The sequence below is a fragment of the Drosophila novamexicana genome, unplaced genomic scaffold (genome assembly GCF_003285875.2).
Source record: "Drosophila novamexicana strain 15010-1031.04,08,12 unplaced genomic scaffold, DnovRS2.1 tig00000108-arrow-pilon, whole genome shotgun sequence".
NCBI lineage: Eukaryota > Metazoa > Arthropoda > Insecta > Diptera > Drosophilidae > Drosophila > Drosophila novamexicana.
Window position 1 is genome coordinate 5320981 of NW_020824772.1, and position 15273 is coordinate 5336253.

General features: G+C 41.7%; 4 protein-coding genes across 8 annotated transcripts in view; 2 read left to right on the top strand and 2 right to left on the bottom strand.

The window, feature by feature from the left end:
- The window catches only part of LOC115771776 (H2.0-like homeobox protein), a 54821-nt gene extending 48067 nt beyond the window's left edge, over positions 1–6754 (top strand). For all 4 annotated transcript variants that reach the window (XM_030717630.1, XM_030717632.1, XM_030717631.1 and 1 more), the window contains one exon: positions 5820–6754. In XM_030717630.1, coding sequence (XP_030573490.1) covers positions 5820–6737 — 918 coding nt within the window. In that variant the 3' untranslated portion in view covers positions 6738–6754. The remainder of the gene's footprint in view (positions 1–5819) is intronic.
- A 666-nt stretch (positions 6755–7420) lies between these two features.
- LOC115771778 (DNA repair protein XRCC3) lies at positions 7421–8877 on the bottom strand. Of its 2 annotated transcripts, none has more exons than XM_030717637.1 (4): positions 8601–8877; positions 8384–8545; positions 7969–8312; positions 7421–7910 (listed from the first exon to the last, which is right to left on the bottom strand). In XM_030717637.1, exons 1-4 carry the CDS (start codon positions 8653–8655, stop codon positions 7422–7424), a joined length of 1050 nt encoding a protein of 349 aa, XP_030573497.1. In that variant the 5' UTR covers positions 8656–8877; the 3' UTR covers position 7421. The 2 variants fall into 2 exon arrangements, with proteins under 2 accessions (XP_030573497.1, XP_030573498.1); XM_030717638.1 differs by having other exon boundaries at positions 7812–7910; positions 8001–8312.
- Positions 8878–8955: 78 nt separating this feature from the next.
- LOC115771779 (ATP synthase subunit e, mitochondrial) lies at positions 8956–9676 on the bottom strand. The gene is made up of 2 exons (XM_030717639.1): positions 9577–9676; positions 8956–9462 (listed from the first exon to the last, which is right to left on the bottom strand). Exon 2 carries the CDS (start codon positions 9427–9429, stop codon positions 9187–9189), a length of 243 nt encoding a protein of 80 aa, XP_030573499.1. The 5' UTR covers positions 9430–9462; positions 9577–9676; the 3' UTR covers positions 8956–9186.
- A 160-nt stretch (positions 9677–9836) lies between these two features.
- On the top strand, positions 9837–15231 carry LOC115771773. The gene is made up of 4 exons (XM_030717628.1): positions 9837–10618; positions 10682–11847; positions 11906–12092; positions 13452–15231. Exons 1-4 carry the CDS (start codon positions 10447–10449, stop codon positions 14987–14989), a joined length of 3063 nt encoding a protein of 1020 aa, XP_030573488.1. The 5' UTR covers positions 9837–10446; the 3' UTR covers positions 14990–15231.
- Positions 15232–15273: the final 42 nt, after the last annotated feature.

Sequence of the window (15273 nt, forward strand, 5' to 3'; positions counted from 1 at the left end):
TAGTAGGCCGCTTTAGATCTTAGACGAGACTCTGCGCTGGCGGAACAAATTAACAGTGGCCGATAGCTGTATGAAAAGTGGCCAAACCACATCATTTGAAAGCCAAGTGGATGTCAGGCATACAGAACCAAGCAAATGTGCTCTGACAAACAACACAATAAGCCAATTAAAAGTCGAGAGCGCAAAACATCACAAAGTTCTGGCCAAAAGGGCGTAACAAATGAAAGGCCAGAAAAGTGGCAGGGCTTGCTCCCTCCAGCTCTCTTTTCCCAGAAGTATCTGCCAGCTCGTTTCACTACTACTAATCAATTAAATTTATGCCAGGCTTTTACTTTCGGACTATGATGAAAATAAAATTCTAAAAAAATATGGGTATTACTTAATTGTGAAAATGTTCTCAAAACAGAACACGATGTATTTGGGCTCACATAGAACTTTTTTGAACGCATATTATAGCTTCATGTGCTCTCATATTATATTAAAATTATAAATTATAAATAGAAAAGCAATTTTTGAGAAAAATAATTGTTTTGTTTTTAAGATGCGTGCGAGAAAGATCTCAAATGCATGATGATTGGAATCAGGTGATTCTTTGGGAATCGTTTGTGTAAGAACTGAAAATCTCTTAATAAAAAGTCGGGATATATTAAATTTTCATTTATAATCAGGGAAATGTGATAGATAATGACTTCAACAAACCTCTACTGAATAAATAAAGAATATTTTTAAATTTTCCCAAATTTTACAAATTTTTTGTTTGTAGGTGTATATCTATGTACACCTTGTACATTTTTTCCTAATTCCATAAAAATTTTCGTAAATTAATATTAGTCTGGAGTGAAACTTCAAGTATTCTTATTTGAATACCCATTTTTAAGGAATTTTAGAGGAATGCCTCAGCTTAAAGATAAATTGTGGTAAGCAGTGTGTATGGAGCTTTAACCATATACAACTATATAAAAAGTTTGAAGCAACGAAATGTTCTTATAGCCACGTACTTGATTTTTTTCATTTTTAATGGATATCTTGCCAGCTTGTAGCATTCTTTCTTATTTGCATTGCGCTTGCTTTTTAATTTCACACATGACTTCAAATCTGAAACAGTTTCCGCTTTTTGCGACCGGCTGCAATTGAAATTCATTTAGCAGCAGTCCGCAATACGCACACTAATGCAAACTAATGGTAATAAAAAATGTTTGTTGTTGCTAAAGTAAATATTTATCCAATTGCTTTGCTTTTGACTGCTGCAGTGTGGCTTTGAAATTGTTCACGCAGCCAAATTTATGGTACGAGTACTATAGATAATAATGCCAAAACAAACAACTACAACAGAAGCAACAACAACGGAGCTATGCATAATTATTTCACATTACACATAAAATATGTTGCATAAAATGGTATTAACTGCAATTTGGTCAGCATTTTCGTTCATTAGCAACAGCCGCCGCCCAAAATACACAGAGCGATAATTTAGCTGTGCGCCGAGGGGCGCAGCCGGCAGCAGAGGGGAGTCATGCTTGGGCATCCGGCCCTGCCTACTGGTCATTCGATTGTTATTACCACTACGCATTTTGGCAGCAGTTGCATTTAAGTCTATTTAATTAATAATCGCAAAACAAATTGAACCAAATATTCTCATTCACGTACACACACACACACGCACACATCACATTGCTTAGGTGTGCATATACGGTGAGCATAATCCTAAATAGCTAAGTATCGCTTGGGTAACCGATTTACAGATGTCCTGTACAAATATGTCGATTGATACTCGTATTGATTTCCACTTCTATTAATGGGATGCAAACTGAAATGATATACGATATATATAGCATTCCGCAAAATGCGTTTAATAATCTAATCCTCAGTAAAGCAAAGTATTTAGGTAAAAGAGTTCATATAAATGCCGACGGTTCAAGGGACCTGCCTTTTCCTATGCGATGATAATTAATATATATTATATATTATTATTGACTTAAAAAATATTGTTCAAGGCGTGATTAGTTGATTTTAAATATGCTCTGATATATACTAAGCTAAAAAAAATACATAAAAATTGTATCCTTAAACACGCATACCCGCTTTACCCGTATACAGGGTATACTGACAACCAACCCAGTGATTATGTATTAATTAATAATGTCATTGCAGTGCGCATATTTGCATGGAACAAAGTGATTTACTGCACAGCAATATCCGAGTGCACAGATGGGGTTATGGGAGTCGAGGTGAGGGCTGCATTAAGGCTGTTTGGCTTCATTTGTCTGTTTGCTCCAGCTACATATTTGATTTGGTTTCCAGTTACATAATTGCCATTGGGCACAAAGTTGCTCTTAGGTTAAGATTGGCACGATTAAGCTGAGATTGACAGACCAAGTCGAACACAAAATATTCTCTAGTATTCGAACGTTGATTAAAACATTTTCTTAATTCGATGAACTTGAAATCCATTTTTAATTATATAACGTAAAGTTCGGGCGATGCCGGGAAATACCAGCTAGGTATTCTATAATATTGCCTCATTCATTTACTCTTAACTCTTAACTACCTTTCTCACCAAGCGAAATCTTCTTACTTTCATTTTTCCTATTTATTGTATTTTCTTTATTAATATAGCAAATTAAGATTATTTTAATGTTACTTGTGAACACTTTTTTCCTACTTACAACCTTCTGCTTAGATGTAGGCTCTAATAGCGTCACTGACAAAATTAGCTGTGAAAAGGGGCACAGCTGGCCGGACTGGCAAATAAAACACCTCCATCGGTCGGTGATGCTATTTAGAAAATTGTATCCTTTAACTAGGCTTTTAGCATAAAATTCTATTGTATAATCTATTGAATAATGAGGAAGACACTCGTTTTGTCGACCATTAATAAATAAATAAATAAATAAAATAAAAAATGAGCTTATCAGACAAAAAAAATAAAACTAACTAATGAGATATGCTAAATTACACATTAAAACATAATTTGATCAGAGTAGCAAAAGAAAACGATGAATATTTCTTGGCACGCAAAAGCAAAACAAAAATGTGGTAGAAAGAAGTCGTTACCATTTACGTGAGGGACGAGAGCGCCAAATTCAGCCCCTGTGCAATTTAGCTTCTCAGTGTTGGATCATAATTATACCGTTACTAAAAGGGGCACAGCGGGTATATTAAGACACAATATTGAGAGTGTATTTCGCGAGAGCTTATGTCATGCCTCATACCCAGAACAAGTCCTTTCGTGATCCCTGTATAAAAGATACTGTTATGCTCACTTGAGGCAGCAAGGAAAGGGTATCATTTAGTCGTTAACTGTCTAGAACTCGGATGCGTACTCCTTACGGCAAACTGCTTTGCGTTTATTTTTGAAAAGTGCGCAGAAAATGCGAAATGAAAATTAATTATACTAAATAACCTAACACACACTCGCACACATACATAGCTTGACAGCATTGCGTGCCAATAAAAACGCAGTTCAGCAGCCATTTTGAGACTATTTAAGTATCAGCGAGCGTACATGAAGTTTTTGGAATTTGTGTTAATTGTTAGTGCACATTAATATTTATATATATACATATATATATATATATAAGAATATTAGTATGAATGCTTAGTACACATATGTATGGTATATAAGAAGAAAAATAAATGAGGCAGTTCTTGCTGACTGGCATTTATTAAGCCCTCCCCTCCCAGGTGTCGTTTGCTCGAACATTTGAAAAGGGAATCACCGCACACATTTAAATGTCAATAAATCATAAACGACAAGCATGGAACCGACCCCCAGCCTTGTCTTGCCACAGGTTGAGCCACAACTTTTCACTTTAGACGACAAAGTTTTCGTTTGTATTTTTAGAAATTTCTGTATGAATGTTGTATATGTGTGTAGCTGTTATTGGTAAGCTCAGAGGTCTTAAAGTGGATCACAACAGAAAAACAAAATGTTTATTTATGATAGGTACGAGTAAAATATGAGTGAAAACTTCTATACCAGTCTCTTAAGAATTTTTAAGAATAATTTCTATGCCAAACAAATTAATCAGCAAAATGTATGCAATAAAAAATGCCACACGCAATTAAAAGAAACGCAATGGTTAAATTAGGCCAGACACACATTTAAAAATAATCAAATAATTAAATGTAAGCTGTGCGCGGCATGTTGCCCAAAATAATGGAGGAAAAAAATGGCCGAGATGCCCGCATATAAGTACGCGTAAGCCCCATTAAAATAGTCCATTTTAAGTACAAAAATGATGCTTTGAATAGCCATTAAAATTGCTCATAAGGTAAACACGCCGCCGATTTTATTGTTTATTAAGGAATTAGCGTACAGGCGCGGGCAAACGGATGAGTAATTGGTCAATTGTATATAGCCGAGTGTAATTACGGCCAAAAACGAGCGAAACGGGCAAACGTACTGCCAGCCATACATGTAGATACATTGGCAGCCCCTCATAATCCATCTTCATCGATAAAACAAACAATTTGCGCACACATCAATCCATCGACAAGTACATTTCAATGATGTGCGTCTATTTTCAGCGCATATATTCGAAATTCGAAATATTTGGCAATCAATTAATTGATTTTCAATATGAAAATTAACGAATTTTTTATTTGTATACTTGAGCGTGTTTCCTCTACTCGTGGAGGACGCTAAGCGAAGGAAAATTTTGTTGTTGTTTTTTTTTTTTGTTTTTCATGTTAATTTCATCATTTTTACGGTACGCCGGCAAAATGAGCATGTCATATGACGGCATCTATCTTTGGCGCTTATTTTTGCTTCATATTCCGATCGTGAAAGTGTATGCCTGTGTGTGTGTGTGCGTGTGTGTGCGCGCTTGAAGACATGCCGCTGAAATACTAATTATGTGCGCGATTTAAATAGATTTTTCATTTATTTAGCTAGGCCATCACTTTGGATGAAATGGAAATAAGAGGCAAATGTTTTATGTTGCGCCATTGACGCTGCCGAAGCGTCCCCGTTGCCCTGTGCAACATAAAGCACCACACTACACACACACACTACACACACACATACAGACACATTGAATGTTGGGTGGGTGAGCACTGAATGGGCATACGAATGGAAGTGGATGATAGGCGGTTTCTGCATTTTGACAGGCCCACATCATTTCAACTTAGCTTGTTTTGAACTGTAGCTGACGTAGCGGAAGTGTTTGCGTACAGCGAGTGGAATATGCGATACATAATTTTTAATTATTTGTTTTACGCACACTAATAAGGGCAAATGAGGCATAAACATTGCCTAATTATAGCGAACTGACTCGTACAACAACTGACTCATATGTAGTACATAAGTTCTTGAGGCGAACCGCATAATAGAACATATAAATATTTGAATAAGAAGATTTCACTTCAACACCAAAAAAAAAAATAAAAACAAAATCCTAGCAAACAAAAATTCATCTCAATAATTGTTGGCAATCTTCATTTCATTTCTGACTATTTCCTCGACTAATGCGTCTTGATTTTCATCACAAATTGCCAACAGTTCCTCGTTGGAAAAGGGTTTCGCATTTAACAAATAATAAACAAAAATTCAATAACATTGATCCTTCCGATGTCGCTTTATATTAAGGGTGGGGGTCGCATCTACAATATCCTTTATACCCTATATAGAGCCATGGACAGAAAAACATTTGGCTGTAAAATCGAAACGGTCCGAGTTCGTTTAGTTTCGTCTTATCAAACCCTTTCGGATATATCTTGTTAATATATAAAGCCACAGCTTTTAATTAGAATTAAAATGAACAAATCAATGTGACTTTTCCTTAAATTTGTACTTAATACGTTACTTTTTTTTGCAGGTAAAAATATGGTTTCAAAACCGACGCACAAAGTGGAAGAAGCAGGATAATGTCACAAATAACGAAGCTGCCGAGCACAAATCGTCCAAGCCCACAACCGCGGAACAACAATCCAAAAACAATAGCAGCAGCAGCAACAACAATAACAGTGGCGCTGCTGAGGATGGCGTCCAGCCAACGTCCATTACGGCCAGCAATGTGGATGCTACACCAAAAAAGACGTCCAACGGCCAAGGGGACAAGTTACGCGGCAACAACAACAACGGCAGCAGCAGCAACAACAACGCATCAACACCAGCCAAAGGCGGCAACGGAAATAATGGTGACAGCAAATTGCAGTCAAAGACCACGAACTCCAAAATTAAAAAGCAATTGAATGCGTTGCTGGAGAAGACCGCGAAACCCGCAAGCAGCCCAGCACCAAATGGAGTTAGCGCTAATGCCAGCGATTCGGCTGCGATTGCTGGCAACAATAGCAACAACAACAAAGCAGCTGAAAAGCGCCATGCCAACAACAACAATAACAACATTGGTGAGACATTTCATCACCATCGGCTGCACCAGCATGCCATACCGCTAACGGTGGAGCCTGCGGCACCTTTAGAGCAGACTGAAAAGCTGGACATAAAACTGGAGGAGTCGCCAGCGCTGAGTCTGCAACGCGCAGCTGTTGCAGCTGCAGTTGCGCAGGAAAACGGACGCAGCTCACCGTCAAAAACGTTACTGGCTGAAATGGACTTTGAGAGCAAGCTATCTGCCTCAAAGATATCCATTGCAGTGGCCATGGCCAACACGAAGCAGCAGCCGAGTGAATCGGCCAAAATCGAAAGTGAATCGGAGGATGAGGAGTCAGCCAGCGAGCCGGGCACCTCCACAGAGGCACAAGATTCGCAGGATAACGATATGCAAATGGGTTAGACTTCAATGCGCGCACAGCCAGGCCCTAAACCCACAACCTACACCTAGCCAGTCAAATTAACTTGTGCCAAAAAAGTCGAATATTGCTCAAGCACACGGCCAGCTTTCATTCAAGATTTGTTTATATTTTGCAATGATAAATGATGTGTGTGCTTGTTAGTTTAAGGCATTTACGCATATTTATGTAATTTATTGAATGTATGTATGTACTTGTATGCTTAAGCACTAATCTTAAGTATAGGCTTTGTATATGTTGCCATTAGAAACGCATTTAAATGTTTAATGTGCTGTTTTAAAAATAAATCAAAAAAAAAAAAAAAAAAAAAAAAACAAAACAATATTGTAATTGTAATTTTAACTTTCGAAAATTTCATGTGATAAAGTATACGAAAGGGTAGAGTGAAAGGAAGCGCGTCAATAACAGCAAAAACGACAACAACAACAATTGGTGAATTCATGTTAATTACAAATTTAATTTAACTACACTAACTATTAACTACAAGTGTTTAAGCAGAAACAGTCCTAAGTGTAAATTGCTAATATATATGGAAATTAAAAAAAAAAAAAAAAAAAAAAAACAAATACATATTTAATGTGAGTGTACAGAAAAACAAAAAAAGAAAACTATAACGCGCGGATCAGTAGCCGTTAAATATTTGCAATTCAAAAATTATAATAAACAATTCAGCAAATTAAATCATGTTTTCTTTTAATATGGCCGTGTGGTCGGCGTGGTTTTGGCACATTTACCACACCGTCTGCGGTAATCAAAAACTCGGTAAATGCATTTGGAGTCTCGGGAGAGTACATAACTTCTAGCTTGCGCACTGTAAGCAGCTGATCTCCCTGCTTAAACTGTTTGGGCACCTTGGATATGCGCATGCGTGTTCGACCTAGATTTGCCCACTGCAAGCCCAAGCAAGGCACATCCTCCAAAGTCTTCTGATCCGCCTTCTCAGTAGCAGTCATTTGATTGGAACACACCACTGCACAGTCGTACTTATCCGCATAGCTGAGCAGCGCATGCACCATGCGGCGCATATCACGCGCACGCTCCTCGAAGTCGGTGTACAGGCGAAAGATGGCTGCCACCGAATCAATGATGATCAAGCCAATGCTGTGCTCCTGCAGCAGTTGCGGCAGGCGATTGCTGATGCAGTCAAGCAGTGGTTGCTGCAATGCACAGGATGAGCTATGTGAGGATCACTTGAATATACACTGCATAGCTCACGCTTTCATATTGATGCTCAATAAAGATGTTACCCAAAAAGTTAAGTTGCTCCTCCGGATAGCGTGCCTCAAATGCTTTGCTTATCTGCAGCAAACGCCGGGATGGAAAAGCATCTTCAGTGCAGATGAAGGCCACGCCTTTGCCCAAGCCGCCTAGTCTCGGTGGCAGCTGCACACTAAGCGACAGCTGCAGGAGCACCTGAGATTTGCCCACGCCTGAGGCTCCACAGATTTCTGTTATGCCACGTATCGAAACACCTCCGCCAGTGCACTGATCTAGCGCGGCACAGCCAAAGGTCACACGCGACCACTTCAAGCGAGCGGGTATTTTGAATAAAGAATCCGCTGCGTTTTAATGCGCATAATTTAAGTACTTGATACATGTATAAACAGTCAAGCCTATGTCCTTGCGTTACCTGATACGGGCGTTTCTGCCAGCCACTTGGCAGCTGCGTCCTTCAAAATGCGCACATCCTCCGGACTGCAGCTATGCACACAAGTATCCAGGTCACAGGACCGGGTGTCCATGAACTTAATCCTAGGCGTGGTTAATATTGCCTCGGGTGTGAGCACATTGACTAAGTGAGATCATTAGGTTCGATCAATTGAAAACCTAGCAATACGAGTTCTTACCCCGCTCGGCAATCTCCTGCAGATGCTTGGGCAACTGCTCCAAAAAGCTCGACATCGTTGAAGGCGCTTCAAACCGAGTGTTGGCATTTGAATTATATGACTTGCGTGTGACCCCAACACGTAAGACGTCTCAACACCTATAAATTATCGCCTTGGCAGCGAATAATTATTGATTCAACAAAACTTATCAGAACAAATTTCACAAAGTGCAGCAGTGCAGTGCGAAAGAGAAACGGGTAATAGCTAATGGTTTCTATGCCATAAAAGAAGATAGCTAAATAAAGACGATGCGATGTCTTTCAAGAGAGGTTCTCATTGCATAAATGCCAGCTGAAATACACAATAAACCATCCACTTTTATATGTTTTACATAATTACTTTTTTTAATTTGCTCAATTTTAGACAAACCTCAGATAAACACACAAACTCGATCGATAATTCGATAGTCTAAGAGCAACACTGTCCGATCGCTTGCGCCCCCATGGAATTTTGTTGTTGATGTTGTTGTTGTTGTTGTTGCCTGGTTGCCTGATTATGTTGCGAACAGTTGTGGTAGCAATTAACTTAAAAAAACGAAAGATGCGTTCTAACGGGAGCTGGGCTTCGACAGCTCAGCCAGAGCCCTAGCCTCGGCCTCAGCGCTACGCTTCTTCTCCTCGGCCAATTTGGCATCGCGAACGGCCTTCTGTTGGGCTTCAATTTCGCGCACCTTCTCCTCCTTCTTTGACAGCCGGCGTTGATGGGCAGCACCATAGGCAATGCCTACAATCAGCAGGGACCATCTTCCGAGCTTGATGAGCGGCGAGACACGAACTGGAGCCTGAGACATAGCTGGTTAGTTATGTAATGAGCAGACTAATATCTGCCAGGAAAGGAATGTGTCAGTTGGCTGAATTAATTACAAATGCATACTGGCAACTTATTTCGTTTGCGCGAAGTAAATAAGCCAATATATTGTTTTATTTCGCATATTTACCAATAAATTTTACGAATTCAAGTCCACTACAATAGTAGTATAACCTTAAAGCAGCTGTCAGACTGACAAGAACGCAATCGATATACTAAATATCGAAAGTTCCAGTGTTGTAAAATACTGTTTTCTCTTTTTGCACAATGTATTTTACTTTAATTTGAATACAATGTACACAAATTTATATATTTGAAAACATTCGATTCACAGTTAAGTTTGTTTTTGGAATAAAAGTTATTTCAGTTATTTTATTTCAAATAATTTTGATTGAAAACCGTTGTATTGAGTTTTAAATTTGCTATGACCAGGTCAATACATGTATATTACTATGATTGGCTTAAGGAAGGAACTAAATACATATTAAAGAATATATGGGAATTATATCCATGTATTCGTGAAATTTTGCTTCACAAACATTTAGCTTATGAGTCCGTAACTTTTGGTACTCGTCTGCAACAGTGACTCGTGGCTCGTGACATGTCACACATCTCTAGGTATGAATGTCAGAACTAAGCCTGGAAAAAGTATGTTTTGTTAAAAACATGGCGAATTATACACATAAAAACGTTTGATTTATATTTTTAATTCCAAAATCATTACGCAAGTGACACATAAGTAATACACTTAAAGCCCCAAGTCGACGCGTGTGTGTAACATAAAGTCAAGCAAGAAAATTCCAGCACAGACCTTGAGTGGGCTCACAAATACACACACACGCACACAAGAACTTAACACATACGTAGGTAAACGGGTTGAAAACGTCACAGCGACCAGCGCGACAGTTCCTGAAGTGTTTGCAGCTGCTGTTAGCCAAATTACCACGACAACAACAACAAAAACTATTGCCAGAAATTGGAACAAAGGACACACAAAAAAATGGTAAATGTACCGCCGCCACTCTTGTGCAGCACCCCACCCCCGATTGACTTTGGTGAGGACGATGACGATTCGGGGCTGCAATCGACACTCCACTTGGAAGACGACGCTGACGAATACTCTGAGTATGGATTAGTCACCCACACGAACGAAGCTGCGCTTAATTCGAAAGGTAATTGCTCTTTATAGCTACTCTACTTTAAGTTTATTAACGAACAACACCTCTCCCTTGCAGAGCCGCCGCTGCTAGAATTGCCCATATCATCAGCAGAGTACAACGCACACTCGCTGCCGCCCGATCTAAGCAATGGCACTGTTAAAACATTGGCAGCTACAGCGGAGGCTTTTAATTACCAGGTGAAAGCTCCCGACATTGATATGGCAAAGGAGCAGCAAATATCAGCCCCACAAGGCGATGATGTGGTAGCTGCCACTGTGGGGCATGATGAAATTGCAAACGTGGCAGAGCAGCAGCTGGAGGTGGAAGCTGAGGAGGAGGAGGAGGAGGAAGCCAATACCAATGATAATGTGCCCTCGCTTAAACTGGACAGCCTAAGTCTATATTCCAGTGAAAGTGTTACGCCTCTCAGCACCTTATCGCCAGTAGCTGATGAGCAGGCAACCAAAGCGCCCTCTGTGTGTCACCAGGTGACGCTGGAGGATGTGTCCGATGACAGCGACGAGGAGTGTTCGCCAAAGAAACCCAAAGAACTATTCATACCCGAGGGTGCCGCTGACTTTTTTGCCATAGAGATTGTGCAAACACCCACGCAGCATGCGCCTACGTTGCATAACCAAATGCCTATCGCGAGGCCTGAGTCTGACTTTGCTGCGTTCCGCGAAGAAGCTTTCACAGAAACGCCGCATAATGCAACAATTGAAAATATAGACGAGGCTGAGGCTGAGGCTCAGGCAGAAGATGATGACTTTGGCGACTTTGCGGACTTTGCTGCAGCTCCAATGGTGGTTGAGCCAGAGGAGCCAGTGGCGGCCACCAGTCAGGATGATGGCTTTGATGATTTTCAGGATTTTGTCACGCCCGCAACGCCAGCTGCACCAACGCAGGCAGCCGCCGAAGACGATGAAGATGATTTCGGCGACTTTGCGGAGCCAACATTTGAGTCCGCTCCTGCTGCAGCGGCGCCCACGTTACCACAACCACCACCGCCAGCTGTTGCACATCTAAGCATTACCGAGCGTGTGAAACCAGTGCTGGAGATGATGTTTCCCAACCTTGAGTCGAGTTGTGAGCTATCTGCAACCAAGCACGCACCGCTAGCTGAGACGCAATCATTGCATTTCGGTGCTATTGAGCAGGCGCACGCTCTGGACTATCAGTGGGCCAACTCAGAGATGCGACATTCCTTGGTGCGTTCACTGGCCATCGATTCGCGTAATATTGTAAGTTCAAATATATGTAACTTTTGCTTTGTTAAGCTAATCCCTCTTTTATACGCAGCTCTTTGGCGACAAGTGGAACTCATCTATGCCCCGATTCGCGGCCAATTTGAGCTTCGATCCTTTAAAACCACTCAAACCGTTGTCTGCAGCGCCTGGACCGAATCCTTCCTTGCTGGACTCCCAACAGGCGCACATGACCAGCTGGCGGCCCACGACCAGCAGCTCCAATCAGCAGCCACTCCCGGGTAAGTTTCTAGACGCATTGTACACCTAACACTACTTAGTTGCCGCAAATTAACCGCTACACACGATTCTCGTAACCAAAATTGCCACCGCCTCTCGTTCGCTCTTTCCTGAGACAGTTTTGTTGATCCACTTGCTTTCGCTTTCCAACTGAATAAACAATTGGCCTGCCGTTCATTGGCTGCTCTTTCTCTCTTTAGTTTTGTTTTACATGCGTTTTCTTTATTTTCCTTTAATAAAACGTTTTTGCAAATTGTTAACTCTTCGGTAGACCGAAGTTGCCATGCCCTTGCAGATATAATTCAAAAGATTGTTGCGAAACACTTTTAATTAACTAAATGCATTAAACTTTTATAATATTTCTGTTAACACAAGGTTGAGATTAGACCAGCATACCATAATTTTACAAATGTTTTACATAAAGCATTAAACTGTTCACTTATGAACCGGATCGGGCGCAGATGTGTTCTAGAAAAATACTACCTGTATTTATTTCAAAACTAACAACATTTCTGCTATCGTCCAAAAGCTAGTTCACTTGCAGGAATAGATTATTTTACCCTAATCTATCGAAAAGAATACAAAAACACGGTGCCTTGCAGCTTGACTTGAGACTTGATTCGGAATTTATCTTCTGCAAGGGTATTAAAGAGCAAAATACCGTTATTTTCACTTGTTTCTTGTGCCCAACATTTTTGTACTCAAATTTATCCTTATGATAAATTGTATTTAGAATCACATGTACAGACTTTACAATTGGAACAACAACAAATAGACCAAGAAACGATGGTGGCTAATGCTGATAAAATAAATCTTGTTACCTCTAACTACTCCCACAACGTCAACAATAACAACAACAATTTTCACGATGCCTTGGATGCGCAACTGCCACTGATGGAACTACTTAATGATAATGATAATGACAATATGACAATCAACCACAACAACGACAATGCCAATGCCAATGCCAATGACAATGATATGCACAATTTTGTTACACATTTTGCCACCATCCGCAACAATAACAATCATGCAATAACAACAACAACCACAACAACAAACACTTATTTTACTGCCCACTGCGCCTTGCTGGATCTTAGTAAGTTTCGTTGGCTCCGTGCTCCGTGTTGTAGTTGTGTGAACTGTTTTTTATAATGTTTTTTTTTTTTTTTAAAGTCTTTGCAACTCCAACTATTTCTCCTTAATTCTTGTTACCTCTCGCTGCCAAACACTACCACCCCCCACATCCAACTACTGCACTCGTCAACCCAGCATTTTAGTACTAATGTTGTGCATTTGTATATGCCAAAAACTATTGCTGATTTCCCCATATTAATGCTGATCTTTTGTGTGGTTCACAGGACTTGAAGCAGCCGCCGCAGGAACAGAGACGGGCCAAGCTCAAGCGCAGCCTAGCTCTGCTTATGGGCAAGGCGCGACCAACGACGCCAACTGCAGCTCCGATGAAGCAAATGACGCCTTGCCCGCCGCCGCCTGCCTTGATGACACCCCAGCAGCATCATCAGCATTTGCTGCTGCAGCAGCAACAGCGCCGCTATCGCCTACTCTATCAACAGACGGGAATGGCCACGGCTTCGACGACGCTGAGCAACTCCCTCAGCAGCAGCAGCTTGATCTGAGAGAGTCTCCGTCGCCATCACCAACACCGCCGCCTCCACCCACAGTCAGCAGCCAGCAGTTGCATGAGGTTACCACCAGCAGCTGCAGCAGCAGCAATAGCTTTACGTTGCCGCTCAAGGAGACGCATATTTATACACCCTCCAAATCAGACACAGCGGTGGCCAAAACCACAACCCTTGCGCCCATTGATTTCGACTACGAGATTGCCTCCGCTGGTATTATTATAGATGAGACGGTTGTCAAGAAGGAATATCGCGATGTGGAGTACAAGCCACCGCCTTACGGTCTCGACTCGCCCAGCAAACTGAGCGCCTCGGGCAAGCCAACAACGGAGGATGATGATTTCAGTGATTTTCAGTCTGTACCCGCCGTCAAAAACGCCACCCATTTGCAGCCCCCACGCAATGGCACGCCCACATTTGGGGAGCAAATGATACTCAGTCCGGCCATATTGTTGCCTCAGACAATTCCATTGGCCAAGCCCAGCATTGAGTGGGGCGACAATGCGCTGGCCAGCATCAATGCCGAGGAACTGGCGCGCATCGAGGAACTGTTCTCGCATCAGTTCAAGCCCCCAACGATAAGTGCCAGCGTGGCACAACAGTCACCCAAGCAGCAACAGCAGCAACAAAAGCAACATCACGAGGATGATGAGTGGTCCGATTTTGTTTCCGTGCCCGTGCAACAGCAGCAACAAAACAACCACAACAACAATGTTTTAAATGTGCAGAGAGCACGAAAGGCCCCACCAATCACAGCTGCGTCCCAAAAAGAGGATGACTGGTCGGACTTTGTGAGCAGCACTGCGTTGCCTGTGCGCGCTGCGCCGCAGTTTAATTCGGGCGCCTGGCAGAGCGCCAACTTTTACAATAATCCGCTGAGTCTCTATCAACAGCAACAACAGCCGCATGCACATAGCAATATAGTGCCCAAATATCAAAGCAGCAGCAACAACAACAACAATAATAATGTACCCCAGCAGGTTCACATGATGCACGACTTTTCCACAGCACCGACAACCACAGCCAACGGAGTGCCCGCAACTTATCAGCACCAGCATCATCAACACCACCAGCAGCAGCTGCAGCAGCAACAACAACATCAGCAGCATCGCCAGCAATTTCATCTGAGCAATGCAAAGGTGGCACCACGCATATCCCTAATACCGGATCTGAGCTTTGTGGCCCCAGCGTTGCCCACCAATGCGGGTGCCTTCATGAGTTCGCTGCCCAAGCCCAGTTTTAGTGCCAAGAAATGACAAAAGCTGCGCGACGCGAAAAAGTTGCGGCCGCAACAGCAGCAGCAGTCTACAATGTTGTTGGTGCCGCGGGCACGCCCACTCGTAGCTGAGGCGAGCATCTTGACGTAGGCAACGCGTCAGTCAGTATTATGAATCCGTCTAGATATTTGCTATATAAGTTTAACATATATTGTGAGAGCAATTGCGTGCAATTTGGCTCTTGTTATTGTTAATGTGCGTGTTGCTGTTGTTGTTGTCATTGTCATTGTTGTTGTTAGTCGTAGAAGATAACTGTAGTCAAA

What these genes read in the sequence shown, in the direction of transcription:
- LOC115771778 (XM_030717637.1), bottom strand. Translation starts at nt 8,655, where the DNA reads ATGTCGAGCTTTTTGGAGCAGTTGCCCAAGCATCTGCAGGAGATTGCC. An exon ending in GCAGGAGATTGCCGAGCGGG is followed by an intron (nt 8,546 to 8,600) that starts GTAAGAACTCGT and finishes GATCTCACTTAG; the next exon opens with TCAATGTGCTCACACCCGAG. An exon ending in TTGAGCATCAATATGAAAGC is followed by an intron (nt 7,911 to 7,968) that starts GTGAGCTATGCA and finishes TGTGCATTGCAG; the next exon opens with CAACCACTGCTTGACTGCAT.
- LOC115771779 (XM_030717639.1), bottom strand. Translation starts at nt 9,429, where the DNA reads ATGTCTCAGGCTCCAGTTCGTGTCTCGCCGCTCATCAAGCTCGGAAGA.
- LOC115771773 (XM_030717628.1), top strand. Translation starts at nt 10,447, where the DNA reads ATGGTAAATGTACCGCCGCCACTCTTGTGCAGCACCCCACCCCCGATT. An exon ending in AGCTGCGCTTAATTCGAAAG is followed by an intron (nt 10,619 to 10,681) that starts GTAATTGCTCTT and finishes TCTCCCTTGCAG; the next exon opens with AGCCGCCGCTGCTAGAATTG. An exon ending in CCATCGATTCGCGTAATATT is followed by an intron (nt 11,848 to 11,905) that starts GTAAGTTCAAAT and finishes TTTTATACGCAG; the next exon opens with CTCTTTGGCGACAAGTGGAA.